The sequence below is a fragment of the Besnoitia besnoiti genome, chromosome IV (assembly GCF_002563875.1).
Source record: "Besnoitia besnoiti strain Bb-Ger1 chromosome IV, whole genome shotgun sequence".
NCBI classification, from domain to species: domain Eukaryota; phylum Apicomplexa; class Conoidasida; order Eucoccidiorida; family Sarcocystidae; genus Besnoitia; species Besnoitia besnoiti.
In genome coordinates, this window is record NC_042359.1 from 1042770 (window position 1) to 1059364 (window position 16595).

A 16595-nucleotide genomic window follows, 5' to 3' on the forward strand; every position below is an offset into this window, starting at 1 on the left:
CACTCCTCTCGCTGTCAAGCGTCGACGAAAGTCTTGGGGCGGGTGTGCCCCTACTGCCGAAAGCGCTTCTGCTTCTCTCATTCCATGCCCGAGATCCACGGGTGCGGCGACGCAGCCTCCGCTCACGCCAGAAAGGCTTTCAGGGAGTCGACCACGAGAGACCGGAAGCGCGACGACGACGCGAAGTGGACGGGAGGTGTGCGCATAGAAGGAGGGAATTCTGTTTTCCTCGGAAAGTCCTACGCGGGCAGTGCCTGGGGGAAGGCTCAAGCTCAGCAAAGACTGCGAGGAAAAATTGAGCAGGAAAAAAAGAAAAGAACGACCCAGAAAAAGGACGACAAAGGGCCGAAACCGTGATGAGGGATTGCCATGCAGACAGTGGGGAAAAGAGGTGAAGCGAAAGGTCCAGCTACACGTTTTGCAGGTCATCTCGTGGGCGTGGTGGCGCAGCAGAGTCCTTCACTTCTCCCTGGGTGCGGCGGCGCCACTATAGCCGATGTGGAACACGGAATCAACAACAGCTCTGGTGGAGGGCTGCCGCGTAATCCACGTTGCAGCAGAGCTGGCATCTAACGATATACCCGCGCGGCTGCAAGCTTATCTGTTCTTAGAGACTTCGGAGACAGCCGGCTTGCGCCTCAGTTTAATGTCGTCTCCATAGACTTGCAGTCTTATCCCTGGATAACAGAAAACCGCACAGGCCCGGATCACGATGAGTGACGCAGCGCAGACTCTTTACTAGGCGAGGACGAAGCTTGAAGTCGCTCAGTGCATGTCTGGCGGTCGTGCAGTCTATGAAGATCCTCTTAGAAGCAGTGCGTACCTGTGGGCGCTTCGTGCTCCCCTGGGGTGTAGTAGACAACCTTCTGCAGCCAGTAGAGTGTTTGACTATTTCTCTCGCCGGATGTAGGCAAGCTCCAAATGGCTCTCCGACACGCGGGTTGCCTCCAGTGGAAAGACATGCGCAGCCCGCGATATGAGAGCAAGGCGGCAATAGTGACTCGTTTCCGGGAGGGCCCTTTTTGATCTTCGTGCACGCGCTAGCTCTTCTCTAGAAGATGTAGCAGAAGCCGATCCGAGATGCTGCTGTCCGCCGTGAACCTGTGGGGCGGTGAGCTACACTAAGCGTACTGTGCTGCTGCTGAGAGGCTGCGACGGCGTGGTATACAGCCGCCAACGCTACTGCCGATTCGTCTCTAGTGTGCGTCTGTGAAAGCCCCGCGCGGATTGAGAGGGTTCCAACGACGAGTCTTCTTTCATCGCGGAAGCCAAGACCGAGAAACGCGCGAAAGCTCTAGGGGTGGCTGGCGAGCGCCAATCACGTCTATGTCGGTCGGCGCTCTAGACAGGCCCACGCTACGTGAGCCGTCGATAGACACAAAAATGGATTCACGAAGCGAACACTACGCATCAGCCGGACACGGCTTGCAGACGGAATCACTCTCCAATGCCATGTCGTGGTTTCGAATACGCTACAACGTCCCCGGGCTGGATGGTGGCGCACGCACGCGCACTCAGACCTCCACATGAAACCTCGGCCGGCGTTACGAGAACGCACTTTTTCAAGCACTGAACAATATGCAGATTTTGAGACCCGAGTGTGCAGCTAAACCAGGTCGCCCTGCACTCACCTAACCGCAGACTTGCAGGGAACGCACCATCGCTAACCCAGCACTTCCCATTCTGTGCAGCAAACACTAAGCTGTGCAATAGCAGGTGCCCCCCAAACATTGGCAGTCTGTCGAATCGCTTCCCTGTTTAGCGCTAGGGCCCATCGCCAGCAGTATTTCTGAGGGCATGTAGCTAGAGAAGCCGCTTTCAAGAGCATAAGGCAAACAAATGATGAGCGGTGGAATACTACTCCCCGGCGTCGCATGCCTGCTGCCCGGGACGTCAGGCCTTCTAGGAGGTTGTGCCTCCTTCGCCCTTGCCCCCTCCAAGGCGCACGGGCGGTTGCGCCTCAGGGGAGGATTCACACGGGGGCCGGATGGTTGGACGCTAGGCAGGGCGACCGCCATACTGAATCGGAACGCACGCCGGCGAGGCGGTCCTAAACTCAGTCGGTTCGTCCTCGCAGTCCAAGTCATGGAAACTCCAGCAGCTGTCTAGACCATCGTCGCCTCCTCCAGGCGATGTCACCGGCTGCGTCCCGACGCCTGGCCCGGTTGTCGTCGCCGTGGTCGTGGCGCCGGCACACGAGGGCGCAACCCCGAGCAAACCTCCATCAAAGGGACACGCCTTACGAGGCGAAGCCCCCGACTCTAGCAGTTGAGCAAGTTGGTGCGCATTTGTGTGCGCCGTGGTCTTCAAACTGAAGCCGCCCGCTGACTGGGCTTGCCTTAACAAGAGAAAGTTATCGTCGTCGCGACTATGCAAGGCGGCTCCATTCCTGCTCTCTTCATGCACCGCGCGTTTTAGGCCGGGCGGCATTCCTTCACCAACCCGTGCATATGCTTCGGCCTTACGGCTCGACTCCGTTGTGTGGCTTTGCAGGTCCTGCCCGAACTCCAACAAATGGGAGACAAACCTCTGCAGGAATGGCACTGCATCCGCCTCATTCGAGTCTGGAGACTCATGCTCACAGCCTCCGTTTTCCTCAGCCCCGCACACGCCCATCCGCTCGACCGGGTACAGCATTCGCTTCCCGACTAGCTGGAACTCACGCTTGCAGGTATCGGCACTGTGCCCCCCGCCAGCCTGGATATCAGTCCCAACCAAATGATCTATAGTACTGGGAAGGTTCGGGCACGCACTACCGCTTTCAGATGAGGTGCCCTCAGCTGTGTTCCCCTGATCAGCTCCTCGCCCCACGCGCGAGCCTAAGGTGTCAATCTCCGCCACGCCACTTTGACTGTGACACTCCCAAAAACTCTTGCGCTTTTCTGTGACCACTGGAGACTCGGTAGTACGTTGATGAGGCCAACGGTACTGCCACCCAAGGCGCACCATCCACGGCTCCTCCGGCCCTGAAACGTTTCCCAAACGATCCCTGTGGTTTATGCGCTCCCCGCTCTTGACGCCAACACAACTCGTCCCGTGCTGTAGCTGGCCGCGTGTGTCGGCTACCTCATTGTGCATAGGCACTGGAGATCTATGGACAAGTCTGAAAACAGACGCAGTTGTGGTCTCACCATACCCGGGTCCTCTGCTCTGCGCGGTCGCTGAAGCGCTTTTCGTCCCAGATGAAGGCGGTCTAAAGGCCTCTCCTGGTCGCCTGGCATCACCTGCCATGCCACCGAATTTCAAGGTCCCTGCGATCGCCATTTTACCTTGGCTGTCGTTGTTCACCATTAGTGAAGTCGCCAAAGCCGCCCCCGACCTCAAGAGCCTGTCGTCGGCCGCGGTGTCGTAGGATGCGTCGGAGCCTGGCGGAAGATCTACCGCGAGCACTACGTGGTCCGAGGCCTCGCCAATTCGAGAGCGCGGGTGTCTCGATTCTTTCTGCGTCGCCCTCAGATAGTGACCATCTATGTTCTGGCGAGCAGAGTCTGCAATCGCCCCTCTCGCGTGGCCGCGGTCGACGTCCCTACAGCCGGTAGTGGCGGTTGGTCTCCATCTTCCACTCACACACAGGTCTGACGGTGCCACTGTGACGCTCCCCCTCGTCGAGCCACCGCCTTCCCGAGCTTGTGACCGACCCAGCAGTTCCACAGGCGATCCCTGTGTGGTGGAAGTTACCCAGCTGTCGCTATCATGCAAGCTCGTTGAGTCGCGCTCCCGTCCAAGCATCCGTGTATCCCGGCTACCGGGGCCACCGGCGAGACGCAGAAAAGAAGATATGGTCTCCTGTGAGCTGCTTTTGCCGTAGTCCTCACCAGCGTCTTGCAGCCCGCCCTCTACTGCGCTCGTTGCTGTTGACGAATTTCCAGCGCTCTCGAGTCCCGACAAGCTCTGACCCGGAATACGACTCAGGCGAATCGGTTCATCGGCAACGCAGCCGTCGGATCTGAAATTTGTACCCGCCGGCTGAACTCTGCGGAGTGAGGACGTCTGTCTCTGCGCTCCGTCGTCGCCGGCAGACTTCGAAGGAGAAAGGCCATTTTGTGTCGTCGGCGGACACGCCTCACCTGGGTGCCACACGCTGTTTCCCGCACAATCTCCGCGACGCAGTACTCGGGGAGTGCCATACGCAGCTGTCATCTGCTGGGGCAGGCGCTGCAACTGAAGCCGAAGTGTCTGTATATCCCCGAAATAAAGAGAGGGTATCCGACCTGGGGACTCAGAGGGGGCTGCCTGGCTTCTGGGGTCTCCAGGTTTAACGGCGACATGGCCTTGCTTGCATGTGGTCGCTTCCCCCAGGGGTCTCGTAGAGCTGGCACACCCTCTCCACCATTGAGCCGGAGCTGGAGACGCTCCTGTCCGGTTTGCGACGCATACTGCGCGAGGCGTCATGGGGGAGGAAACAGCCTGTCCTGAAGCAGGGCATCTGGCGGACGTACCAGGTTCATCCGCGAGAGGCGACTCGAAAGACAACCGCGACGGCAGACACCTCTGAGCGACAGTTCGGACCAGTCTGCCCTCATCCTGCGAAGCCGCGCGGGACAAGGGGCCATACGGGCCTGGCGCTTCACTCGCACAGCTCCGACGAAGGTCTTGGATCGAATATTGATGGTCTATTTGCGACGATGTCTTGTACTTGATCGTTGCTGGCTCCTGCACAGCGACCGCCACTCTGACCGGGTTCGGAGGTGACGCCTTTACACAAGACGAAGAGTCAATGACGGGGCGAGACGGCATCTGCGAAAACAAAGGAGATAAGCCGCATTCCTCTGCTTGTCGTGACATGCTTGCAGCTTCCCTTTCATTCGCGAAACTACCGTCTCCAGTTTGGCCTGCCTCTCGACTTCTGCTAGCAATAGTCCGTCCATACGTATCGATGGTGAGCCTCCGATCGAGACAAGGGCTGGGGCAGTTGTCTGCGTTTGTTTTTGTCGATTCATATATTTCTACTTGGCTTCCCTTCACAGTCGCACCCTTTACGCCATGCGACCCGCTCTTCAATCCTTGCGGAAAAGGTTTGGCTGCTGGGTGGGACGCTTCAACGGAGAACTCTTGCGACTGAGAAACGCTCACACGGTCGTGCCTGCCCTTTGAGGCGCCTTGCCTCGGTTCAGTGTGATTCTTCTGATTCCATGTCTGACCCGAGGCCATCATACTTACGTTAGCAGGTGACGGAGCGGGGGGCACCTTGTCAGCACGTGGTGATAGTTGGAGCACCTGCGCGCGTGCCTCCGGGACTGGCACCTCTCCCATAGTCGCTGCGCGCTTGGGCGCTGCTGCCGACTGCTCCATGCACAGCTTGAGCGACCACTCATGGGCAAGGGATCTGTTTTTACTGTGTTCCACCTGCTTCGGGGAGCACTGACCCACGGTTTCGCCACCGGTCTTCAAAAGCAGACTGCGCCGGAGAGCATCTGCGTGGTGCTGTTGATGCATGCGTTGCAGTTGGCGTTTTTCCTCTTGGAGCGCGTCTAGCTGCTCTTCCAAACGCCTTTTTTGCTCTAATATGTCCCATGTGTCCACCGGAGGGGAGTTTTCGTTCGACTCGTTCTGGGTGACGCCCGGGAAGGGGGGACCAGCACACGGAGTCGTGTGTTGCGAGCTTCCACTCGACGAGTGAGAAGAATCAGACGCTGCAGCATCCGCTTGGGGCGCACTCCGGACATCCATAGAGCCGTGTGGCGCCGAGCTTGGAACGCTCGCTGCCGCACCATCGCGGGCTTCGGCGCCCTGTCGCAGTTGCGATTCCGACGGTCTCTGTTGAGCCGAAGGGGTGTATCGGAGAAAGGTGTGAGAGACTTGACACGCTGGGGCACTCAGGCGGCCCCGGGATCTTGATCTGTCTTCCTCGATGCCTGCACGAAGCAACGTATGCTGGTCAGTCGGGACGAACGAGTCTGCGGTTGAGCAGACGCTGATGCTCTGGCGGCTCACTGCAGGGGCGTGGACGCCTTCAACTCCAAGAGAAGCCCGCAGTTGATTATGTTGCTCTCTCGACACAACCCGGCCCTGAGTGCCCAGCTTGTTGCACGGGTGCCCACCGCAGCCCGATAAGCAGCACTGCGGGCACGCCTCTCGGTTGGCAGATCGCACTCTCTTGTGCCCCTCCGCTGTTGCCAGCACCCCTCTGGATGTCAGGACCGCACCGCTGCTGCTTCGCACGCAGGCGTTCCCACCGACACAAATCTTCTCTGCTGGAACTCCAACTTCGGAGATTGCGCGTGCATGTTGCCTGCACACGCTTGGAAACCCGGGGCCGCTGCACGCAACTGGGTTCTCAAAAACTCGTGCGAGGCCTGCAGCAAGGCGGCACACATTGGGATGCCACAGGAAGGCACGGGGCGCCAACTGTACCAGTTTGCGCTGGACCCACCCGTGGGACAGGACGCGATTCAGAGACCATCTGTTTGTAGGGTGAGGCGCTGTTAGGCCGAGGAAGAGAATCCAGGCGTCTGCTGACCCCCGAAAGACTGAAGGCGGCGGCGAGGAGCGGAGCTGCTGGACCGTGCGAAGCACGTACGGGGCTGCGGTGGCTGCGTCAAGGCCCTTCTGACGGCAAATGAAGCGCCCCGACAGAAAAAGTAAAAGCGCCATGCCAATGGCGTAGTTATCAATGCGCTCCGTCAGCGGTCCAGTGGAGTTGATGACTTCTGGGGGATTGATCTCGAGAGTCCTGCAACAGGACATCAACACACATCGAGACCAAGCAACAGGGCGCTGTCCGCTACACAGACGGGAAGCAAAGTTACTCGGCTCCACCGGGGAAACGCGGGGGTCTCCCGCGCATGGACTGGTGCTGTCTGTCCACACACACACAACCCGCCCTTCGTGTTCTGGAGCTATACTTCCAAGAGCGCGATGCGGAGTTGCGTCTGGGGCAGACGATTTATGAGCAGTAGTCAGAGGCAGTCGCCTCGGTAGCGCAGAGAAGGTACTCGTTCCGGCTTACCCTCTCACCCTCTATCGGCTTCAGCGCAAGAGGTCTGTGTAGTTTGCTTACCCCGGCCACTCCATGGGAGTCAGCTGGCACTGGTCAACTCTCTCCGACCAGCCAAAGTCTGCAAGCACGATGCGTTTCTCTCTCCTGGATCGAAGGATGTTTGTGGGCTTTAGGTCTCGATGCATGACTTTCTGCTCTTGCAGAAACAGCACTGCCTGGACGAGCTGGATGAAGTGCAGGAACGCGTCATCTTCGTCGTTGCAGACTTGCTCGCACCACACAGTTCCTCCGTCTACGTACTCCTGTACGATTAGCCAGCCTTCTGATCCCTCTACTACTTCTTCAACCCGCACAACTCCGGGGCACTGACAGGCAGCCAGGTTGACGATCTCCTTGGCGAACATGTCCAACACCCGCGGGAGCGTATCCTTTGGGAATTTCTGTGGCTGCAGCAGCTTTGCTGCGAAAACCTCTCGCTTGTCCTTCGGCTTAAGTTGCTCCAAATGAGCTTCTCCCTCAAGTGTGTGAGTAGCGGTCGCCACCATGAGATCCCCGCCGGCCTCACCGTGGTTTCTGGCAGCTTCGGGGTTAGCTCGCACAACTTTCCAGACGTTTGCGTACGTACCGGAACCAACTGTTTCCAGCACACGGTACCCATCAAAACAACTCTTCGAGGTTCGGCGGAGAGGAATGTTGTTGGGGAGCACATCAGGCAAGCAGAGCTTTAGCTTTGCGCGCCGCAAGGAAGGGACGCCCACGGGCCTACATCCAGTTCCTCCTGTATGGCGGGATACTGGAGGAGGAGCAGTTGCAGCCGAGGCTGCAACCGCCTGGGATGATCGTGCAAATGTTGAACAACTCATCTGAGAGACTCACGTCATATACGACCGAAATCTTATCGGGTTCCTCAAGGGACACCCGTGAGGGGCGGTCTTGGTGTCGGCCTCCGCTGCCAACAGCGGTCCCGCTTCAGAACAGTGGTTTGGTACCGCGACTATTCCTTACACCATGAACATTTTCCACGGGTAGCGTAACAAAAAAATTGAAGGCGCTTCAGAAAATGAAGGACACACGCCTGAGGGGTCGTAGGCGTCGTGCTTCGCGATTGCCAGTTCTCTCGAGGTAGACACAACCGGCGAGAGCTGGGGGTAAGGAAGGGCTTTGGGACTATTCGCCAATTTGAACATCACACGCAGTCCGATGCTGATAGGGGAGATGGATACTCAACGCACACACTCTTTTGTGGAGGTGGGAACCCCCAGGATCTCCAACTCAACCCTGACGAGCGTAGCACGGACGACGACCCTTCGGCTGTCTATTTCCCGGACCGCAAGTCTTGCCGTAAGACCCGACTGTTTGAGAGTGGCTCAAACACACGCCAGGCTGGAGAAACTACAAAAAAAATCGACGCGCTTCAGGCCCTTTAGGGGGTGAAACGCGGCAGACACAACGGGTAGACACGGAACATCGGACAATAACCAGGTTTCCGCGTCAGCTGGTCATCGCGCGTCGGTAAATGTCAATATTGACACTAACGGGGCGAACCGCACCTTCTCTGCAGGGATTGTGACATCCCACTGTCCTACTCCGGTCATCCCCCCAACACAAGAATGGAAGATGTACATGGTTCAGCTAGTGTGTAGATCAATCACGGAGTCCACTCAACTGCGGCCGAGGACGGCTATCTGCGTCGCCAGTCTTGGCGGGCGCCACAGATCTCACCGAGCTAGCGCGGAGGGGTTTTCGACTGAGAAGAAGAATAAGGAGTTTCACCCCAAATATTATGTCGCTAAAAAAGTCACCCAGTCAAGCCCCAGGTCTACGCCAGTACCTAGGGGCAGCATCCGCGAAATTCACCGTGAATACACGACGAAGAGCTCATGAGGCGTCGACAACCTACTTGAGCCTCTCGCCAGCTTTGCCTGTCGCGTCTTTTCGCGGAGGTTGACGAAACCCCCGAACGACGCTGAGCCTGGAAGGTCGTGCAAGAGGAGGATCACCCACTTAAAACGACAGATGGATCATGCAGAAGCAAAAATACACCATAATCACCGAACAGGTTGCCACCCCAGCGACTGCATGAATGGCTGCATTCGAAGACAAACGAGACCTGCGGTTCTACTACCCGCCGCAAAGTCCCGTGGAGTGCGGTTGTACGCCAAGACACGTGCCGCGGCGGTGGCTGGTATAGGGGCCGCTTGGAAACGGTTGGCGGCTGCTTCCAGTGAAGCTCGTCAGAAAGGTTTTCCGTGTAGTCACGGCGCCTATATATTTTTGGGAAAATGAATCCGGTTGCTGTGCTTGCTCACACACCGAGAGGCCGGAAACACGAGCAGGAGTTTTTGGGGGGGCAGTTCAAGACATCCACACCACCGCTACCATGCGCCAGAAGAGACTCGCCCTGGCCGCCCAGCCAGGCTGCGCGAGTGCAGGGCAGCCAGCCCCGCAGTTTTGAACGGCTATTCGCGCGGAGGGCGGCAAGAAGAAGTGGGCACAGGATGGATTATGAGGCGGATGACACCTCTTGTGTGCTCGGCTGTTAATCGGTTGCCAAAAATTTCCGATGGCAACATCATTGTCGAGCTGGAGCCAGTAGCCAGCAGTCGCGAATCGTGCCGGGCGACTCAAGACACTACTGGCAGCTGGTAGTTTCGTCGTGCGTAGCCGGTAGTGTTCGCGCGGAGAGGCAGTGTGACGCGGTCAATATTGTCTTGTTTCCAGGCCTTGTTAGGACAAGGCTTGATGAACAGGAGTATCCATGCTTTTGCCTCAGTACGGTACCCAAACTGTAGGTGCATGCGTACAGTCGGTAGCCAATCTTTCAAACGGTTTTTTTTCGCTGAATTCTTTCCACGAGATGCTGCCAGGCGCCGGGGACAGTACTATTTGTAGCCAGCAAAGTGCCAGTTTCGGTGTGCGATGTCTGTCTGCCAGTTCCTCCGGGGAATTGTCGTCGTGTGTTCTAAATTGTTTCCTGTTTTGTCATCCCCTCAAGCGCAGTGTATATCGCACGCGGTGCCAAATCCTGGAGATTAGACGCCGCAGCGCTACTGCAGTGGCACACGCGGGCACGCGCCGAATGCCACGGGGGAAGCCCGGCACCGTAATGAACTGTTCACGGGCCGCGGTCTTTGAACGTTTCGTCAGGAGCGTATTGTCTGTTTCATGTAGCGTGTCCTATCGCGGCCATGAGGCGGTCAGCTGCACTGAGAACTGCGGCTGGGGGAGCGAGGAGAATATATTGATGGTCCATTCTATCCAAAATGTGCAAGCAACGGTCACGAAAAAACGAGGAGCTTGGACGATACGGATAGACTGAAAGCTGCGCATATGTTTCCTGTCTTGGTGCCATGTAGTATGACCTGGCAGGGCGATCAGCTCGATACTAAAGCACCGCTTCTGACGAGAGCCAGAGCCGGAGCTCGGAATGTCTTGGTGTTCGCAGAGATTGCGCACACCTGCTGGCAATGAGATGACCTGCACTGGGGGTTGACAAGGCTGTGTCAATAGCCAACTACTCTTAATCCTCATTGCATGCTGTGAAAGAGAGCGAAAATGGTAGCGATCACTCCAGGTCCAAGTGGAAGGGGCACGATACCGGTATGCTTGTATCCTTAACATGACCATGTGGCAGAAGTGGGCCATAACGGTCGTCTCGTCGTTCAAGTATGAAAACCAGTTCCAGATCTTAGCCCTTTGTCTGGCAAACTGGCAGGGCTGTCCCGTAAACTAGACGGTGACGAGTCCTGTGCTGTCGTTAGCTGAAAAGCTAACACCAATTCGGATTCCGCGCAGCATGGAACCGCACTGTTTGCCATCGCCTGCTATAACAAAACCATCCAAATCGAAGTTCGCCACTGACTGAGCGAAAAATCCGCGTCGACAAGAGATGTGGCAAATGATGGGAGTACCTCCCTATGAACGTACGCAGCCGTTTCACCTGTTTCCTGTCTCAGATGTCGCGTTCCCTTCGGTTCGTGTCCCGCTTCCGTGGAAAGCAATACATACTCGGCCCCTGTGAACACGTTAGCGACTCTTCACGCCGTTTAAACCACAGTAGGCGGAACCCACTGGGACTAGCAGCAAGTCGATCGTATAGAGCAGAACTTCCTGCTCGTGTAACAAGTGAGAAACAGAGGGCACGAGGCGACGCAGCATGAGGCTCTGCAGCACGCCACGCACTTCTTCCTGTGTTACTGAGGGACGGCAGTCCGATAGTGTCCTTGCTTCATGGTGCTTACCCAACATGCATATTATACCCTGAATGCATCTTAATAGTGTGTCATCAATGGATCTCCTCTGCAAGCCGAGTGCTCGTTCCTCCACCCACGTGGTCCACAGAACCAAAGCGCCCATCAAGCACTGGCGTCTGGCTGGTCCATCAAAGCGCCAGCCTTCATCGCGGGCAGCCGACGTCAACCCAGTCACAATCTGCCGCAGCAGCCGCGTGTTCTGTGTCCAGAAACCTCTTCTTTCCTCGGGCTTCACGAAGCTGTCTCGTGAAGTGTACGCCCAGAATGCGGTAGCGAAGAAAGCGAGGGAAAGGGTCCTTGTGCTAGCGTGAGTCCACCGAGCGAAACTCAATCCTTCAGCCACACGTTCCTGCATGCGACCCTCCACGAAGCAAGAGTCCACGAAGTTGGTGTCTTGCCCCCCTCGTTCCGACAAACTCTTCGTCTGTTGAAGCAGGCGCGGTTCACGCCCCCCAACGGAAACAGCGTGCCTTGGGTCAGGGGTTTGACCCGATACGATGTAAGGGATGTCTCTGCTTGAAAACGCCCCTGAGGTCGAGGGTTCATTGATGCCTTCTGAATGAGCACTCCGTTGTTCCGTCTCCAAGGAAAGGTTGCGAGTCACGCGCTGCAAGCAACTGCTGGCAATCAACCCCAAAATACCGCGAAAACTGCGGGTCTCGCAAACTGGGCTCCCTAGTTTGATGAGACTGTGAGCCAAGCAGCACAACAGTCCCACTGGAACCTGCGCGGCGCCCGCCGTAGACGGACGCTTTGCGTCCTGACAGGGATAATTGTCCGCGACGGTATTTTGTTGACGAGCAAACTTCTCTAGCCACGCACTGACAGCCGCGGAAGTCCTGCAACGTAGGTTCACCGCAAGCAATCATGACACGCAGAATTGACCAGTGGACGATAGCACACTTTAGTTTTGAAAGTGACTCTGAATCACACTCAATATGTCAGCCCCTAACGAAGTGGCGGTGGATGCACCACTAGCAGAAAGACGTCAGCTCTACGCATTTCCGCCACCATTTGGATCCGTCAAATACGTAAAACCACGATTTTTTGCTCCGAGTCGTCACGAGCTACGATCCCAACGGCGCTTGCTTCTCATGGTCGATATCAATGTTGCACACTGATAGGACCTGCAAACGCTATAAGGTCCGGGGGCGACTTACTCTGCAGACACTCTGAAGCGAAGCCTGCTGAAAGCATTGAACGTTAGAGTGAGCTCCGAGAGCGTAAAACTCGCTAATCTTCCGCAGCGGCCTAGATCTGCATCTGCCCTAAGTGACACGCACAAGTCGGTTCTCGTCATTTTGGGATGCAAGGAGCCTGCCACCACTTTCCTGTTTCAAACCCTCTGCAGTGCCGATCATTGTTGGCAAGCAAACTTGCCTCCCTTTGATGTGACGGCCGAAACTACCCGACGCAAAGCGAAGAGGGGGTCACTGCTGCACTCCTAACTCGCATAAAGAAGCGGACAAAACAGCTTTCAGAGAGACGACCCGATGGAAAAAAATGCTCTGCTGCCTAACTGCGCCGGGGTTCGCCGACCCGTAGGGTCAGTGCAAATGCAACACCCGGCTGCTTACGCTTGAAGGGAATGCAGATGTAGAAGCTCCATTCTGCTCATTGCATTCAGTATCATCGCGACGTCCCGCGGCTGCAGCGCAGGCCAGGAACCGCTGGAAACTTCGCCGACCGTCGCCAGCGGCTGCTGTGATCTGCAAGCCTTTCCTGCCCCTGCCACGTGAGCGCAGAGCTCCGAAATGACACGCGTGGCCAGCGCGGGTGCGTCCTCTGGTGTCGACGCATTTCGGCTGTGCAGCGGTGCTTCCGCTTCACCTTGGTGAGGTGTACCGCTCCGAGAGTCCGCCTTGCCGCTTCCACGGTAGTAGCCTTCCGCCTGCTCATCCCCGTGAGGAGCCCGCTGGATGCAAGCCGAGGGGAGCTCGGCTTGAGCGGCAGACGAAACAGCGGATGCAGAGGGAGCGGCGTGGCTTTTTAAGTCTGAAAGAGAAAGCAGCGTCTCTCGTATCGGTTTCCTTCGCCTCACGGTACCCACTGTTGTCTCGTCAACTCCAGGGGAAAGCCGAACAACGCGTGCGTCATCTGTGGAGTACTCGAGAAATGCAACACGAAGAAAGGCAGGTAGCGCGTTCCAAAACAGCGCCACGTATTTTGGGTCACACGTAAAAATCAACCGCCTGGCGGCTGAGAACACGGTCACGACGAGACTATCAGGCGGCGTCCGCTGAACACGCGTGCACGCATTCATAATCTCAATCAACTGCCTCTCAACCAGGGTCTTTTCCACTGTCCAAACATATGCACAGACGGCGTCAAACACCGCGCCCTCCACCTGTTCTCGAGGCATGCGGGAAACGATGTCCAGCAGCCGGCACACTGACCTGCCATCTTGCCGCAAGCAAGCGGGGCCCTCCTCGCAAATCCGACCCAACACAGCGCCGGCAAGCTCCCGTATAGGGCCAGTGGACGGCCATGCAGGGAGGGCGTCAGGCGACGTCTTCATGCAGACACCTTCGAGCGTCGCTAACAGCATGACCATGTCTACGGGGGTGAAGGACGGGACAAGGAAGCGCAAGCGTGGCAGCGCGGCTGAAAACAGCGCGGGTCCGTTGATCGCGTCCACTTTCCCGAATTCGCACATGGCAAGCACGAGATCAGGGGCATCGAAGTCATCAAGCGTATCCAGCATCACTTTCTGCAGCCGTTCCAGAATCTGCTGGATGTGCGGACGCGAACTGTGGCGGGAGTAAGCATTCGCGAGCCTAGCAATGAGCCGAGGGACGAACTCCTGTGGCCGCCTCGATATGCAGCTCGAGACTGCCGCGCACAAGGTCTCATGGTACTCGGCAACCAAGGGGGAGGGCAGCTCCTTTGCAGACAGAGACAGATACGTCAACGTCCGCGCTGTGAAACAGCGCTCATCCCTTTGAATGCGTCTCTTCAGCGCCTCCAGCGCGTTCGCGTCTATCAGTTCCAAGCCTATCAGCGCGCCCACCAGATCGGAAAACGCATAAAGTGGACATTCATCGATGAGCATATCTACGGTCCCAGAGTTTCCTGATGCCTTGCACGCCAACGGCGCAAGCGCAGCGGCGGCGGGTCCTTCAGAGCTCCGGCTATGTGGGCGAGCGCCGTCGACATGCACCCCAGAACCAGCATCGCTGGTCTTTAGCTCCACGCGGATAGTCCGCCTTCTTCCATTGCATGCATCTAGCAAGGACCGCGCATCGTCTGCCATTCCTGCAGCCGCAAGACACGCCAGCGTTCGGCCCACGACGCTCCGTCGAGAAAGATGGGCGCGACGGTCGCAGGAGGCCTGCGCCACGCATCTCAGTGCATGCGCTGCAGAGGAAGTGAAGGTGTCGTCGGACTGATCATGAGAGCGATCTGCCTCTAGGGGAGGTGCCTGAAGGTGTGCCCCAGCAGGCAGCGGAACTTCCGATCTCACGGAGGAGGCCGACGGGGAAAGCCAGGGCTTCTTCAGCGAAGACTGGCGCCCTCCGCCGTTCAGCGGGGCGAATTCAGTTGCTCGAATAAAGGGGCGACATTCCGGCACCTCGGACAGCCTCTGTTCACAGATAATTGACGTTATCAAGGCCCTGAGTTTGGTAACTCTCCGTGTTGCCCCTGTCGCCTGAATGTCACAGAAAACACAGCGCAATAGCCGTTCCACGCGCGATCGCCGCCAGTGCGTCGCGGCGACGAGACACACGCGTCCAGCTCCCCGGGGCTCGAGGCGACCAACGGACCATGCAAACTCAGTAGCTCCGCGTGTAATGCGCCCCGTCGCCTAGGCACCCACACCGGCACTGGGGGTGACCACCGCAGCCGAAGAGGCGGGTCACTGGTGTTGAGCACACTGTGCCTACTGCATGGCATCAGCCGCGGCGGCTTAGCACCACCTTTTCGCCTGTCGTGCGCACCAGAAATTGGTCTTTTGTGAAGAAATAAGAAAGGGCTCACCGCTTGTGTCGCACGTACGGAAAGGGCCATTCTGATGTACGCTGGAACAGGCGCGCATTTCGGTCAGCCTTCGTCGTCGCGAACCAGGACGAAAAAACGCCAGGCCTCAGTGATATCGCCACCCTTCACGCGACGGTCAGCTCCCCAGAGAAAAAGAATGCTGCGACTGGGCGTCTCCTGTGGAATGGCCGCTTCGAATGAAGGTGGTCCGCGGATTTCCCGACGGAGCTCATCCCCTCTCAAAGACAAGAGTCCGTCACGGCAGGTGCCGGCACATGCTGAAGTGCGTGTCGCGTGAGGGGGGATCCGCTTGAATGCGCAAGTCAAAAGCGGCAGAGAGGCTGCTGCCAGCCTCCGGTGAACATGATGTCCAGTGGAAGAAGCTCGATACAGTACTAATCTCCCCAGGCGAACCATTATGTGGACCCATAGTCTGCTTTCATACGAGCCACCCTCCGCCACCCGCCATTTCTCGAAGAAAGAATGCGAGGATCACCTGACTAGCGAGTGGCCTGCCAATCGCGCAGCGAGACTCAAGTCCCAGGACGTTCGTATACCACCGGAGGATCGCCGCCTTGCCGCTGTTTCCAGAAAGTTGCACGCGTGCTGTGACGATACCGAAACGTTTGCCGCTTGCGTGGAAAATGGGTCAGTATGCCCATGACGGTGCTAACAGAGCGCTGGAACCCCTATGGAGTTCCCGCATGTAAGGGTCAAACACATCGGGGGTACCCGAAAGAGACGTGTCACTGCAGGGGAGAGAGAAAAAGATCCACTTCTTTCTATATTTCAAATTTGGTTCGCAGGCAGACGAGCAGTAGTCACAGCTACACTACACCTCATTCCGCGGATGCCGTGATGTTGCCCCCGAAGCTCGTCCACATACCCCGTGGAGGACAGAAGGCTTTCACGCGCATTCCCCGTCGAGAACTGAGAGTTTTCCTACAGCCACGATTCAGATATTGAGTTGAAAAGCTTATGTAAATGATGGATGCACTGGCGGAAAAAAGCCTAGCGGCAAAGCACTCTGCACCGAGAACTTCCTGCCGGTTTGCATGCGATTCGGCCGGCTACACTCTGTCCAGCAGCCGTTGCACGGGCGGGGGACGTGCCCATTGGTCGGGGGCCTAAATCCCGTTGCTGCGTGTGCAGCTCGAACGCCTGCATGCGAGCGTAATGGAGGCGCCAGGGCCTCTGCAGACGTTTCTGTTTGTGGTAATATAGTCGGAATATCATCGCAGGCGCAGTCATGATCAAAGAATCCATTGTTTGCATACCCTCCCCGGTATGGCTATGGCCCGGGTTTCTTGCTATGTTCTATGGAGGAGAAACCATGTCTGTCTTGCAGATCGCAATGGCGCGAAGTAGTCCACGGTGTCGTTCATCTCACAAACATGTGCATCTGACGTACGCTCGCGCTGGGT

The 16595-nt window shown here is 57.3% G+C and overlaps 3 protein-coding genes across 3 annotated transcripts; 1 reads left to right on the forward strand and 2 right to left on the reverse strand.

Moving 5' to 3' along the window:
- Window positions 1–84: 84 nt before the first annotated feature.
- BESB_052950 (R3H domain-containing protein) lies at window positions 85–357 on the forward strand (the record flags this gene model as incomplete). The annotated part of the gene is made up of 1 exon (XM_029363730.1): window positions 85–357. The coding sequence occupies one exon, from the start codon at window positions 85–87 to the stop codon at window positions 355–357; it is 273 nt and encodes a 90-aa protein (XP_029219653.1).
- A 1641-nt stretch (window positions 358–1998) lies between these two features.
- BESB_052960 (myosin-light-chain kinase) lies at window positions 1999–7803 on the reverse strand (the record flags this gene model as incomplete). The annotated part of the gene is made up of 2 exons (XM_029363731.1): window positions 1999–6673; window positions 7001–7803. The coding sequence occupies 2 exons, from the start codon at window positions 7801–7803 to the stop codon at window positions 1999–2001; spliced, it is 5478 nt and encodes a 1825-aa protein (XP_029219654.1).
- A 4963-nt stretch (window positions 7804–12766) lies between these two features.
- Window positions 12767–15201, reverse strand: BESB_052970 (uncharacterized protein; the record flags this gene model as incomplete). Its single annotated transcript, XM_029363732.1, has 2 exons — window positions 12767–14842; window positions 15172–15201. 2 exons carry the CDS (start codon window positions 15199–15201, stop codon window positions 12767–12769), a joined length of 2106 nt encoding a protein of 701 aa, XP_029219655.1.
- Between the last annotated feature and the right edge of the window lie 1394 nt (window positions 15202–16595).